A 16,405-nucleotide genomic window follows, 5' to 3' on the forward strand; every position below is an offset into this window, starting at 1 on the left:
TAATAAATAATTGAATACAATTAAATATAAAAACAAAAGGTTCTATTAATTCGAGACTTTGTTAAAATATATAATAATTAATCTATACAATAAATATGTAGTATTTTAAATAAAAACCAATATTATAGTTTTTTAAAATGCTCGAAATGAAAGAAAAATTCTTTAGTTTTATATTTAATTGTGTACAGTTTTAATATTAATAGTAATTCCTTTTTATATATCCCATTGTAATATATGTTTAAAAAATTCGCAAATATGCAAGAATAAATTAACTTACCTTTATGTCAACCATCTCCAAAGTTTTTGTAATGTTTTAAAAAAGGGGTAAAATTTAAATTAAAATGAGTTAATTTGACGGAAGAAAGCTTCATCAATAATTGGGTTATTAGAAGAGGATTGGAAAATTAATTGGAACTAAAAATAAAATTTACGTAAATTAAAAAAAAAGGATTCTTCTTTTAATTTGACAAATTTAGTTTATACATTTAGTTAATTTAGTTTATATTTATCAAAAATCACAAAACAAAAGACGAATCATTTGTTTGTTTATTTAATTTTATATAATTTTCATTCAAGAGCCCTTTCAAACGCAGCAATTTTTTAAAATATTTTATACCATCGCCTATTTCATGTTTTAAAGAAAGAGTTAATTTAAAGTATAAAAGAGCTAATTTAGAACTAAAAGAACTAATTTGAAGTAAAAATGTTAATTTCAAAATTAAAAAGTGTTTATTTTAAATTTTAAAGGGTTATTTTCAAATTAAAAAGGTCAATTTGACTGGAAAATTTTGATTTCGTATTAAAAATCAGAAATTTGATGAAAAATATCCCCTTTATTAGGACTGTGAAATTATGTATGATTCATTTGTCAAATATTTTTATCAGTTTTGGACAAAAAAATGAACATTCACATTATTTTCTTCTCTATTATCAATTCCGTTGAAAACGGAGGTTCACGGGGATTATTAGCCCCATTACATTACAAGGCGCGCAGGCACGCACTTCTCCTTTCACGCAACAGCATTAACAACCCGGGCCTAGCTTTGCTTCCCTACAGGTCTTGACAAGAAATGAAAACACGGAAGAATTTTATTACTAGCCACAATTTCACCCCGGTATGAATTGCACCTGACGTTTATATTGTGAGCTATATATCATTTATACTGCTGACCTACCAATACGTCCTGGCACTATTATCACCACCTACGCGGACGATACCGCAATCTTATCCTCTAACTCGAATCCTGTCCAAGCTACCTCCAACATCCTGGAACACCTTGAGCTTATCGAAGACGTGTAAAAAATGGAGGACAAAACTGAACGAAAAAAAAATGCACTTAGTGTACTTTTACGCTGAAAAAACAGTCTTGCCCTCCATTGTACATCAACAACAAAGAGATACCAGTTTCCACTCAAGTCAAATACCTGGTCTATATCTCGACAGCAGACTAACGTGGAATCCTCACAAAAGACTTAAAAAACACCAACTTAATACAAGACTTGGACTAATACAAAGACTTTTAAGACGGAAATCGACTTTGACAATTAAGACAAAACTAACACTGTACAAGACTTTACTAAGACCAATATGGACATACGGAGAACTGTGTGGCACTGCCAAGCCTTCCAATATCCAGCGCATCCAGTCCTTCCAATCGAAAGTTCTTAGAAAAATTGTCAAAGCACCTGATTATGTCACTAACGTCACTATCCAGAAAGACCTCAACATTCCTTTTGTCAACGAACTAATACGGTTCAGATTCCAAACCTTCCACACCAACCTTTCGAACCATCCTAACCATACTGTTCGAGCCCTCTCCACCTATTCCCATTCTGACAATCCACCACGACGCCTCAACCGACGATGGCCTCGGGACCTCCTTGACCCCAAATCATACACACTGAGGGCCAGCAATGGCTGGGTCCTCAACGCATGTGCTCTACCTGTGCAGTGCTAGCATTAGTGCTAGTGTTGTGCTGTGTGCTATATTAATCATGTATACATATTTGTATAGTATACTACCATGTATATTATATATGTAACAAATAAATTTTTTTAAAAATTATAATATGTATTATTATTATTTTTTTGACAGAGGCATCCGACAGCTTGGCCATTTCAGCCCCGAAGCACTAACATAATACCGCTACACACTCGATACACAATCTCACCAATAAATACATTCATACCTACATACATTGATCGCACTCATACTGTTTGGTAGATGGGGTACTCGATATTCCTCCATCTACCTATTCCCTATAATAAACTAATCTAGGTTGGGGTCGATGGGGTATTTTTATAGAATTTCTGCCATTGGCCCAAGTCATACATACAACCTAGGAGGCGCTGGAGAAGCTACTTCGCCATCAGCCCCTCCCCATTCACACCAATAAATACATTCACTCATACAAGACACAAAAACACAAAACACATATTTTGAAGGCTATATACAATAAAAAATTCCCATTCCCCTAAAAACCGGTATAGGGGACTCTGAAACTCGCTACCGTGTTCGAGAACTCTTCTTAAATCCGGCGGCATGCCTACACGCTCTCTGTATGGAGCGAAGGCAAGACACGCCTCTATTATGTGGGAGACATCGAGCAACCTTTCTCTGAATAAACGTGTGTCAACCGCGTATGGCCAATCCTCAGTCGGGTGAGGACGATCCCTCGTCTCCTGCTCACGTTCTATTATATATATAAAATGAGCCCAAACCGTATGAACATCGCTCTTTTCACCCCCTTTCGAATAATAGAGCAAGGCAAAACAGCGAGGGCACGTAATTCGCCCTTTACTTTCACGAATCATTTATAATTAAGATAAACGTTAAGTCAGAACGCTTCCAGGACTTGCGGGACGAAGTCGCAGACATGGGAAGGTAGTTCAAAATTTCCCAAGGGGCTAAAATCTATCCTCACCAGGACAAACACGTACGTACATTATGATTGAGCAGACCCAGGAGCGTAAAATAGGCCTAAGAAATGGCAGAACACGGCCAGCGTGGCCAAGATAGTTTGGGTTTAACATGTAAGACCAATGCCCAAAAAAAGCTGGTGGTTTCAAATTTTATTTGAAGCATTGACAGTTGTTCAATCAACTTCGAATAATACAGCTTGTTTAAAATGAAATTGTATAATTCACAGGGAATGTTATCATTTAATTCATAAAGCCCAATACTTTGTTTTTCCTGTTATTTGATTTACAATCTCCTTTATTATCTTTACTGCTCTGGTTGGTTTTATCAAAACGATTTAGGATTTTAGAAAATACGAATTCCTAGTAAATTTTAAACATTTTTTTCCTTTAAAAAATGTAGAATATTCACGAAAATTGTCCAAAATATACTCTTATATCAAAAGGGCGAAACAGACTCACCTCTGAAATGGAAGGGATTTAATTCTGAATGTGCTGCGCTTGTGAGAGTGAGTGTGAATGATGAATGACGAAGCGAAAGGGTTGATGTTGGTTGTAACCTTGATCGTGTAGAAGTATAGGCAGGGTTGGATACGAGATCGATACTTGTCTGTAACTTGGATATCACCACCCAAATGGGGGAAACGTGAATTTAGGCCGAGTACAAAAAACACCGGTGATGAACGTTAAATAATATGCTGCACTCTGTCCATTAATTTTTTTTTCGGGGCCATTTTAAATTGTGACCGAGCGGGGTAAAAGGGGGAATGTTTCAACGTAAGTTTTATTACAAAAAGTTGATAGGCCCCATCTTTGTCCTTTTCATTTGTTAATTACCACGAACTTTCTTTCTGTTGACACAACTAATGCACCTCTAATTCGGCTTTGCTCTGAAGAATCCTCGCGGAAAGAGGGTGTGGACAAAAAAAGCGTGGAAAAAGTTTGATTTCAATTCTGAAAGAACCTTTGAACTGACTAATAAGATTTCAAAAGTAACTTTTCCGGAAACACGGTGTGCAACTTGAATTACATCGGGGATTTTCAAGAAATTAATATTCAGACAGCGTCTGTAACGATCTGATAACAACTTTGTACACATTCAACGAATTTTTCTTTCCTATAAATGGCAATTAGGACCGTAGGATGAGAGGATAGTAAAGTAATTATTATTCAAAATGCCATTGTTAACGTCTCTTTGTCTGTTTTAAAGAGTTAAACTTTTCAAAGACTTGACTCGGCAGACTCGAAAATCACCCAACCCGGGTGTTGGCAGTCCAGGGTCAGACCTCGGTCTTATCCGTCCAGCCTCCGAGGTTCCTGGTAGGGTACAGTCAATAGCTAGATCAATTCAGCACCCAACGCATGCAGTTCCAAGCCCGTTCGTACTCACATCATTCTTAAATGCATTTACATTCCAATCATTCAATTACAGTGATTGAGTACTCGATATTCCTCCACTACCCTTTACACAGGTGATAAAACTAACCTAATTGAGAGTCGATGGGGTACCCGATATGCCGCCATCGACCCTCTCACAACACACATTCATGCTAATAAGTACTTTCACGTTAATAAATACATTCACTCTCCAGAAAAGCTGGGTATACAGAACTATTATTATTGTATATACAATAAAAAACGCCGTACGCAAAAGACGCTGCCGTGCTCAAGTATAACTCTCAAATCGGGTGGCCTTCCTGCGCGCTCTATGTATGGAGCCAAGGAATTACACCCTTCAGTTAGATGGTACACAACGAGCAACATTCTCTGCATCCCGGGCACATGTGCGGGCTTTGGCGCAAAAGTAAGTGTCCTTAAGTCAACCTCGCATGACATATTCTTAATCGGGTGAGGATAACCCTTCTTCTTCTACGAATCATCTATCGACAGTGCTTGATGCGTGAGAGCTTCTCAATCCACCCGGCCCATTGACCTGTTACTTTCTTTTAATCATGTTTTTGTTGCATTCTTAGCGTCAGAGGGCCGGATCGTGCGTGATTCTCGAGTCTGCCGAGTCAAGTCAAGTACTGAGGTAGGGACGACCACACCCGTATGTCCAGGTATCCAGAAAACAACGACCGTTTTGCCTAGACACTCCAGTTAGTGGTATCTCCCCAAAAAGAGCACTATGGGAGGGTGGACGAAAACCTGCCAAGGACAAGAGTAACCGCCTTGAGGGAGTCGGTGCAGACAAGGAAGAGAAGTAGAGCCACCATCCCCCAAGCGCGTGGCAACTCGCACACACTTCTGCCGTATAAACACTACAGTTCTACGGGAGCGACCTCTAAGTTCTTAAAAGAAACGAAAATCTTCCAGGATCATTAGCAGTGCTCGACACAATAGACAAAAGTTTAATTTGCTAAAGGAACAAATCCTTACGACTGATGACAGAAGGTGAAAACATTACTTTAATGAAGAGTGAAAAAAAGTTAAAGTGTGAAATGTGTTATTACTATAAATAAAAGTCTTTTTTTTATCGGCGGTGTGTCGATACTTACAAATGTGTTATTACTATAAATAAAAGTCTTTTTTTTTATCGGCGGTGTGTCGATACTTAAAACTCTAATAGTACCAGTTAGGAAAATTATTATGTACGTTGGAAGCGAATTTTCCCCAACTTACTTCCACTTACTTCCACTAGAAACACTCTCACAATTAGCTGCTGCACTTGCTAATGAACGTTCCTTTACAGCCGTCAGACACGAAAGCTAATATTCATAACCCTCCACGTGCCGTGAATGTTCACAGGCATTGGCAACGTCATTTTTTACTCTAATCTACCATGATTTATAGGCATATTTCTTAGAAATATTTTATTCTTTTCAATTAGTTTTATTTTTATATGTCTACAATTTTTATTTTAACATTTTTATGTTTTTTTATTTCTAATAAAAAAATTATGGTTTTGCCATTTGATTCAGATGTTAATTAATTCGACATAAATATTCTTGATTTTCTTTCCTGCTTAGTATGTTCCTCGGGCCGCGATTCGGGAGGCGATTTGCTTCCTCGAGCGTTTCCAACTGCTCCCTTTCTCGGTTCCACCCTCTCCCCGAAAATTTGAATTTCTAATTCCGCCCTGCGCCGACACTTACATCCTTGGAAGCTACGAATTTTAAATGTATTCTCTTTCCACTCGGCCATAGAAGCCTCTCTGTGGCTTCTTTGAAAATCAGCATCTTTACATCTTTCGAATTTAGTTCAGTCGGCGTCAGATCTTCTGATTACCTTTCTATATACAATTTTTCTATCCTAATATCACCTTCAGCTCATTTCCCCGCTTAACGAAACAACACGAACTTAAAGTTACACAATTTTTGATCTTATTTTACTGCATAGCCAGGTTAGACATGCCCAGCCAGCAAAGCCATCCGATTAGATACGCCTACTTTGGCATAATTTGATCTTTGGCCCAAGAACACAGAAAGAAAAAAGTCAAGTGAGTTGCCTTGTTCTAAAACTGTTATAAAAAAAAAAAAAACTGTTATCAAAATAAATGTTAGCCAAGCCCATCCCATGGCACTGGCCAATTCGAATAATAACATTTGTGTTATTTTTACGACATAAAAATAAAAGAGCGTAGAAGTTGGAGATAGATATTGAGAAACAAAAATTCAAAAAAGAAGCTCAAAACAAAAATTGACCGTGCCCAACAACTAAAGGCTAACATTTAGCCTCTTCTACTTTGGTTAGATGTTATATCTTAGGAACGAATGTCGCAAACAAACTGACCAGAATATTGTATTTATTGCCCATAGAATGTTGGTTAGACGACAAACTGAAAGAATACTTATTTATCTTAATGAAAAGAAAAATATGACGAACCCATAATAAATTATAAAGAACGTTTGAACAAGAGAAATGAGCGTACTTTTTGTTAATATATACAGTGTATATTTGTTAATAATATATATAATTTGGCTACTCCCTGTAGCATATTCGACCAATTAGCCACGCCTACTTTGATGTAATTCGACCTTTGACCTAGGTACCCAACATAGAAATCAAGCAGACAAGTACGTTGAATTTGTAGACATATGTTTGCCCCTTTGATGAATAAAGTAGATTATTTGTCTTGTTTTTACACAACGTAATTTATTATACGCTGAGCATTCATTCTCTCTTTTTATTTTTTTATTTTACAAGGGTTCGCAACAGCAGAGGTCATGTTAACCCTCAGGGTGCCGGCATTTTTGAAAAATTTGTAAGGTAGTCGGGTTCGCTGGATTCGAACCCGGGACCCCGTTGCGGCCACCGACGCCCCTTCATTCATTCTCGTGATAAAACATTTAACGAGAAATCTATTTAGAACTTAAATCAAACACCAACGAACATTCCACGTAATCAACAAGTGGTCAATGGAAAGAAAATTAATGTTTAACAAACAAAAAAGTAAAGTAATGCAGATCACGAAGTGGAGGAAATTATAAATTAAAGTAGCTCATATATTTTATGAGGAGAAATGCTTAAAAAAAAATGTTAAGCGTACCCAAATTTTGAACAGTAGATTCTATTGGACGGACCACATAACATACGGTACAGAAAGAGCACTGAAACTACAAACCTTTTGTACAGATACGCTAACGTTCATTGGGGACTCGGACAGGAATCGTTGACAGCTATGCAGTTGCATTAATCCCTATGATGTCATACGCAGTGTCTATGTGGGAAGAGGGGATAAAAATAAAACATAATATAAAAAATTAAATGGTGTCCAGCGCTTGATGGTTCAGCGTATCATCAGAGGATAGAGGACAATCTCCTTCGAAGCGGCCTGTGTTATCGCAAGCATTATGCCTATACAACTTAAATTAGGTAGTATAAGTAAACTAGGACATATGACATCGATATTGTTCCGAATATTCCATGAAAAAAACTTAGATTCGCCTATGCATTACTCCGAGTGGGTTCACCCTGAGAAAGTAATTCCGATCCAAACAGATTTTACATCAAAATGTGAAGCGTATACAATTTACAGAGATGGGCGCAAACAAGATGCAAAAGTTGGTTACGCCTATGATGTATACAGTAACTCCACGAAAATAGCGTATAAAGTATAGTTTAGAGGAAGGATGCTCCAACAACCAGGCGAATTTCTGGCAGTTCTAAAAGGTATCCATTGGATCAAACGCAAAATAAGTGAAAGATATACGCCAATTAAAAAAAATTATATTTCGAACGGACAGTCAGGTATTCTTGTTTGCTCTAAAAATTCCAGGAGCCATGATTTTCTTGTAGAAACCATTCGGAAAGGTGATCACTGATAACGGAATGGGTGGAGAGGTAATTTTCCATTGGGCCAAAGCTCATGTAGGAATAAACGGCAACGAGGAGGCAGACCGCTTGGCTAAATAAGCTGCGAGGGACGAAAACGCCGAAATAACATATTGCAAACATCCAGTACCTTCGAGATGCGGTATATTCAGATAGCTATTGACGAGTGGGAAGAGATGTGGCGTACTTCACAGAAGGGAAGGCAAAACTGAAAGTATCTACCCTCAATTAAAAAAACGGAACAATTAAAATTCCACTCAACCATAAGCTAACACAAGTGTTAACAGGTAATGGCATCTGCATCACAGTCATACCTAAACCGTCTCAGGCTGGAGACTTCGCCAGCAAGGCCCATACAGCCAGGCTGTCGCCCAGACGTTCTCTCATCTTGTCATAGAATGCTCACTTTACGAATGATACATAGCACTTATAATTATCCTGGCATCGTGCTGCGGACGAGGATGGCCGGTTTCCGAACAACAGTGTTAGAAGACCTCAGAGACTGTTTTATTTATTTTATAAATCAGTCAGACATTTAATTTTTATTTCTTGAATGGTTAAAATAATATGTTAAAAAGATATTTCTTTATTTTGTTTCTATAATTGTTTTATCAACATGTTATATCCATGTATGGTGTACGTTTTGCTTGATCAATAAGAAAAGCGTGAAATCTGAGTCTAAAGGTTTCTAAAAAGAAAACAAGCAGTGATTTTAAAAACATCACCTTGACACGCCTAAAGATAAAGATAAGAATAAAATAATAGTTAGAATAGATAAGTAATAGATAAGAATAAAATAAAGATGATGAATTATCCGATCCTACTTTGATTGGAAATTTGATCTGTATAGAAATCAGAGAATAAACCGTTAAGTATTTTGAATGTTTTGTAAAAGTATAGATATAAGTTTCCCTATTGAATTAAATTCTATATTTCTTTTCTTACGGTACAAATCTACTTGATAAACCCTAAACAAAAAACCTGTTCCCCCCAACACAATTCGTCTCGACTCAAGCATATCGATCAATGTAGTTTGAAACTTTGAAAACAACAAAGAAGAACGGGTCGAGGTAAAGAGAAAAGTAAATACGTTTCATCAACGGCTGGCCCGACCCGAAAGGGACAAAGCCGGAATCTTTTTCCGACCCTTTCTCTAAAATACCAGTGGGAAATCGGCAAGAACGACCGTCCAGGGCCACAGCGCACACCTTTTTCTCTAACCGTTCCCGATCGATGGTGAACTCTTCAGAATCATACTTTATTCATTTAGTTTTAAACCAGACGAAGACGATTTGGAATCGTGTCATCGAGCGGTGTCATGAAACTCCCCCTGATTAAAGTCGTCAAGAATTGTAAATGTGAATTCGCGAATGCCATCTCGCCCAACGGCTACATGATGAACGAGCAGTGACGTTGATAAACGAGACATCAAGGAGCGAGACGGCTCAGAAATCCCTTTAACCCCTTCCTTTAACAATTTAACGAAAATAACTTGACTTCGCCTCGAATTAGATCCGATTCGCCTGTCCATCTTGCATATCAGATGAGGGCCCCATTTGTGTCAGAATTTTGACGTGTGAATACATTGAGGCCTGGAAACCGTCACTGAAATTCAGACATGCCCTATGTATTATTCACACCCTTTTCTGGTGAAGCATCCTGCATGCCCAACAATCAACCTACAGATCTTTATGCGTAATCTATAGAGTGAAATTGGGGTCACTAGAAAGAATGTTTAAAAAACATTGCATTTCTGATAGAAAACAATTGAATTCAGCCACTTGATAGGTGCATACATATAAACATATGACCTCATATGTTTATATGTATGATTAACAAACAAACAGCTAAATTAAGAAATAGCTTACATTGAAACAATATTATCAATATATAATGATATGTCTCATAAAATATCAAATAAAAATTGATCAATGAAGTTAGTAGGGTACAATAATTATGTTGATTTATTGGTGCCGTTTGACGCTAAAAATCAAATAAAAAACACGATTATAAGAGGTAGACAGACAAGATGGGCATAAAAATTTTCACTTATCGAGCGAAGGGTTGATGGGTGGGCATTGGAGGATCTAAATCGAAGAAGAGGGATCATCTTCATCCGGCAACGAATAGGCCGTTCTTGGTTGATACACGACCACTTACCTTTTGGCCAAAGCCGGCGAATATGTCCCTCCTTATTGTAAGGAATCCATATGTGAGCATGTAGGAATGTCACGCGTCAGGAGAATTGTCCTTGACCACGGCAACGAGAATTTGAATCCCTGAATCCTGAATTTTTGGAAGACAAATTGTTGTAATGTTTGTAGCATTGATAGATATCTCGTTCTTTCGTGTATTTTGAGAGTGAATGTATTTATCAGTATGAATATGTAGTGAGAGCTGATGATGAAATTTTGAGTACCCCATCGAGCCTAAATTAAATGAGTTCAAATTAGATAGAATCTGTGTAAAGTACGCTTATCAGCTTACCTGAGAGGATAATATGTAAATAGGAAAGGAAAGGAATAAGAATAAAATAGGAATTTATGAATAATGAGACTGTGTCTAGATTTATCTTCTTCTATTCTTTTTGTCTCTCCTTCTGTCTGTCTGTCTGTCTATCTATCTCTCTCTCGCTCGCTCGCTCGCTCTCTCTCTCTCTCTCTCTCTCTCTCTCTCTCTCCCTCCCCTCGTCGTTGGAAGTGTTAGCAGGCAATGCTGTTTAAATTTTGCGACTATAAATAAAAAATTAATCAATCAATCTTTCGCTATTAAATATGCAATAATAATAAATACTATTACTATCTATTTTTAATATTATTTCAAGATTTGTCGTGCCATTGTATCAGTCGTCATTGCATTAAAATAAATTGATTATTTAAAATTGGTATGAAACTATACAAAAAACAATTTGTAACTTATTAACTTAAATGCACTGGCAGGTTTAATTTGCAAGTAAATTAATTGTTTACTATTTATTTTGCATTTAGCTTATACGAAATATATATGTGTTTGAATTGATAAATTTGGTAGTTCAACCGGTAGAGCAAATAATGTAAACTATCACTATCAATGAAAATAGGGGAAATTGACAGTCAAGATCTGAATCAAGTGAATTTTCCTTTACAGTATTTTCATGGAATTAACTTTTTTAAATTAAGTTTGCTAAATTGAATACAAAGTTCGCTGCCTCGCCTGCCAGTGAAACTTTGAGAATCGACGTAGAAGTTTAAATATAAAAAAAGTTTCTACAGAAGATTTACACTAGACTGGTACACAGACACAAGAGAACGTTTTGGCACACCCAACGAACTATGGTGTTAGAAATATTACAAAATATATTATAAACAAAGTTTTGACTGCATTTTCCCTCCTAGAAAGAGGGTTAAAAGAATATACAATTGCACAAAATATAATAAAATATTGAGAAAATGTGTCATTACTTTACCAGTTTTCAATTTAAAAGTTACCCATGCATAAAATTGTCAACTATGTAACGAATATAACTTAAGGTAGTATAATCATAGCAGTAAAGTTGAACGAAATCGTAATGAATCTAATTTACTCCTAGAAATAAGAAGGAATAAGTTGTTAGCGAGTGAATGTAAACACGTGTCTTTCGCCTAATTGCTATTCCAAGCCATTAAACTGTCACTAACACGTCCGGTTCCTTGTTGAAAATCTTCCTTAATCTTGAACATAAATTATTTTTAAGCCCGTCTATTTGGCCGAAGTAAATTTCGGAGATAGCATTTGATCATGGGTACACGTAGTTTCGGCTGTATAAATTTAACACTATCACCTCCATGTTCGTCTGTTTTAACAAATGATTCAACCTGAGAATTGGGTAGATTATTCGGTTTTTGGCTGGTCAAAATGTTACCTTGAAAGGCTGGCTGGGTTCCAAGGGACATCAGATCGTGTCGACGTGTGTTCACCGGTCTCCATCACCTGCAGAAACCACCACCAATATTAGCTTTATTCATGCAAGCAAATGTATTAAAATAGAACATTATTAATATTAATCCATTTGGGTTTAGTGGTCCTAATTGACCATATTAATTATTTCAATTAATTATTCTTTTTATGTAAGGTCTTGGTTGAAATAAAAAAGTTATTGTCACGGGCGGGATTCGAACCCACGAAGGCGTATTGAGCCAAAAATGGTTCGAATCCCACCCGCGACACGAACTTTTTTTATCTCAACCAAGACCTTACATAAAAAGAATATTAATTGAAATAATTATCAATTTTGTTTAATCTTTTCAAGATTTTGCATGTTTGAAAACACAAAAATGTTTTGTACGTGCAATATGTTAATATATTTACATAAAAGCATGCAGCGGAAAAACCATTTAAAATTCACCCAAGCATGTTTTCTTGATCACACGTTTACAATTGTTATTCCAGGCTAACAACAAAACCTTTATGTTGCACAATATTCAGACAAATCGTCATGAGTACAATCAAACCAAAACAATCTTAATCAGCGTTTGTACTTTGTACTTTCTCTTGAGCCAAGTGCAAAAATACTAAAGCCCCTAGAAATTTCCAATCCAGCAAGTCCAGCAATATTAAACCGATCTAAATGCAGTTAGTTAAAAAAAAATTCTAAAAAAAAACTTTTTAAAGGAAATTTCTTTTAAAAATTAGTACAGTTAAGAAAATATTTTAAAAAATTATATTGGGAAAATAATGTTGTAAACACTTGTTGTAAAAAACATCGTAAAACCACCAAGTTCTTCAAGTTGCACGTAATCAAAGAGACAATCCCAAAAATTGATTAGAAGCACTCCTACAAGTTTATGTGGATGTTAAATCAATTGGTTAATCAAGGGGGAATAAACCTTTGATGATTAGAATGTGTGAGGGGGTCAGGAAAAGTTGAAAGTCCTACATACGTTGAAATTGTATAATTCATGTATAATTCTTTATTATTAGGATAAATAGACTTGACGATATTTTTGTTGTGTAATAATTGAACGATTCTTTTAACACCCAGGGTTGGCTGTGAATCTTAAGTATGTTAAAAGAGAAAACCTTAAAATACTTGAAGTTTATAAACCGCATTGTGCTAATTTCAAATCTCTTTGCTTAGTTTATAGTACAACGACTTCAGATATTTGAAAATCATTACAAAGCTGGAACAAAACCGATGAAGCTTCTGCGCCTGATGCTTGCGAATTGTATGATTAAATATATTAATAATAATTAGTTTTAATTTTAATATACTGAAATTGCCTGAAAAAGTAAAGGTTCTTAAGAAGTAAAACTATTAAAACCAGCACCGCTCCGAGGTCATGATGGTTTAGCATTCAGAACGCCTTATTCCAGACGAAATTTTCATCCCGCGGTGGGTTTTTTTTTTCTAACATGACCGGTACATAGCTAGTATTATAATAATTCTAAAAATATTTAGCCTTTTAAGTACTGAACTAAGTTAATATTAATATAAATATAATCAAAAGATAATAATCATCAGTCGTATAACTACGTGGAATTTGCTCACAATTGAGATTTTTTACTGGTTTATCTCTAGTTATTTATTTAAGCAATAATTCTTTGTTGGGAAAAACGACCGTGTTTTTTCGTAATATAAAATATTATCTTTTACCTCCTTCGTAATTGGTAGTAAAGCTTGCCACGGGATTCTCTGCCTCTTTGTAAGCCCAGAAACTGCTTTTCCCCTCCGGTTTTTCATTTTGGCAAACATTTGAGCATGTAACTGCCCTACACTCGGAAACGACAAAGTCTCCTAACTATTATAAAAAGGAATTTTCCACGTTTGTGAATTACCATACGTAAGACGGTTAAAGAGTTCGTTGGCCTTTGTGAGGCAAGGAAGAGGGGCCTCGAAGATGCGCCTACTTTGATGTCAGTAAATAGGCCTACGAACTGTAGCAATCAGCTCGGAAGGGGTGAAATGGTCGTGATTGAACAGAAACTGTTGTTGCTGACATCACCAAATCATGAGGTAGTTTTATTCCCTGTAGAAATTCCTATCAGAAGAAAACTCATCATGCTCACTCTGAACAAAGGCACGTAACAATTTACTAAATTTTTATGCCATTTTGTTTATACTATACACAAGTAAATGAAATCTCATGCTAAATAGCATGTGTGTGCAGTATAACACGGTTTTCAGGATGTCTAATGGACGAACGTCACTAAGTTAAACCATTAGTGTTTTACTGTTATGTTTGTAATTAATATTAGATATCATCAACTACTGCCTCCCTGCGAAAATGACTAAGTAGGAGGGCTAAGTTGATAACCCTGTTTACCCTAACTACTTACAACCTTAAAGTCTCGATAACCCGGCTTATTGGACCCTTGACTTGACTTAAATATGTAAATTAGACGAGCACGTTGATTAATTATTACATCATTACCGAAGTTGTTCTGGCTACAGTCATATAGATATTGTTAAAAATTGAGAAGCAAGGATAATTGTAGTGTTGTCCATTTGTACTGGTGAGGAATTTTTATAATTAGCAGATTTTCCCTTTAACAAAGACTTCATAAAAAAAAACACCAATGCTAGTTCGAGTGTGTAGTGAGCTCTTTTAGCATTCTGAGCATCACTAATTTATAATAAATAAACCTGCTTAATTTTATTTTATTCTATGTGTGAACGATCGTTTTTATTATGCATTACATGTCTTTTCTAAAATAATTTGTTTATCAGCACCTAATTTGAAGAGAAAGAAAAGAAGCAAAATCGACGTGGGAATAACAAAAAAGACTTCGCTAAAAGCGCAATAATACAATTTCTCCCAATTGATTATCATCGATCAATTATTCAATAATAACTTTCAACAAGGGGAAAAACATATATAAAAGAAACAAGAGGACCGGTCAAAAAAATTTAATTCAATTTCAATGCGCTAAACTAATACTTTAGAGTGCACTTTCTTGATAGGGCTTCGTCCTCTTGAATACTGTTATGCTTGTGAAGCATCTCGTTATTCTCTCCCTTCGCCCTTCCGTCTTATAACCCCTTTAACTAGAAAAGACCTCTTTATATCAATTCGGACGAGAATGCGACATTAACATAAAAACGACACTGAAAAATGTTTAAATCAATTTGTCTTTCATTTCGATTCGATAAATGAAGTCCTTAATAACTGTGTACTTTCAATCAGCTCTTCGCGGGAAAAATTAATTCGAGAAATAATCCTCTGGGTAAATAAACGATTTATTTCCGCCAATCTGGTTTTAAACGAATCATTAAGGCAAATACTTGAATTATGAAAACTCATAATTTCGACTTAAGATCATTTTAACTTTAAATGAGATTAGACCCGATCTTATATTGGTATATTTTAAAAATTGAACTTTGGATAGTATTTCACAATGTAAGGTGAAATTACTTATTTAAAAAGTTTGTATTTGTCTAAAAATAAAATTTCTTCACCTTTTCTTTCGTAACTTTTAATAGTCAATCCCCCAAAATGGCCAGCCTTATCTATAATAACCGCATTGTCTGCACCAATGGATGTTTAGAAAAGAAAGGCGAATAACGATTTCTTTGCATTTTAGGAATGGAACAGAGACGCAATTTGACAGCGGATCCAATGATTCACAGAGGTTCCGTCGTGCGGGACGGCACTGATTTTGCGGTTTATCATGACAATTTCGCAAGACAGTCGATTTTTTCCCTCCTTTCTATTTATAAACTGCGGAAAAAACCCCCACAAATTTGCCTGTTTTTTTACTCGAATATGTGCGAATAGATTGGGAGTAAAAGGGAAAACGTACAAGGAACGTAACGGACTCGAAAGAAACACGACCTTGTGAGGCACGGAAGCATTGATCCATCCGCCTAAGCCCTAAGCTCTCTCCTACGTCCTACGTTCCAAACAAGCCGGTAGTGGTTAACCCAAACCACATTTTCCTTTCATCTACACCATCGGTAATATCGTTAAACAATAAGACTATAATTCAATTATTTAAAAAAACCTTTCTTGTCGAAGATGTAGCAAGGACACTACCATATTTTAAGAGTAGCCAGAATTTCGTACTCTTTTGTGCAAATCTGTGTCTACCGTGAATATAAAAGTATTAAATGAAATATACGAAAACACTTCAGGGTGCTAGGCTAATGTTGAGAAAACCAGAAAAATATCTGTGTGGTATTTTTTTGTACCACTCGATTTTGGAAAAAAATGAGTGTTTGTAAACTTGCGATTTCCCGAAAGTTTGGATTTTCGA

General features: G+C 35.9%; 1 protein-coding gene across 9 annotated transcripts in view; it reads right to left on the reverse strand.

Annotated features, from left to right (window-relative positions):
• The window catches only part of LOC106665612, a 370,792-nt gene that overhangs the window by 125,028 nt on the left and 229,359 nt on the right, over window positions 1–16,405 (reverse strand). For 2 of the 9 annotated variants that reach the window (XM_024227023.1, XM_014392123.2), the window contains one exon: window positions 12,075–12,142. The exons of the other annotated variants lie outside the window; for them this stretch is intronic. In XM_024227023.1, the coding sequence (XP_024082791.1) occupies window positions 12,075–12,139 (65 nt within the window). In that variant the 5' untranslated portion in view covers window positions 12,140–12,142. Of the gene's footprint in view, window positions 1–12,074; window positions 12,143–16,405 lie in introns of those variants that run through there. 9 annotated transcript variants of the gene reach the window in all.

This window comes from Cimex lectularius, unplaced genomic scaffold (assembly GCF_000648675.2).
Source record: "Cimex lectularius strain Harlan isolate CLEC.00 unplaced genomic scaffold, Clec_2.1 scaffold104, whole genome shotgun sequence".
Lineage (NCBI taxonomy): Eukaryota > Metazoa > Arthropoda > Insecta > Hemiptera > Cimicidae > Cimex > Cimex lectularius.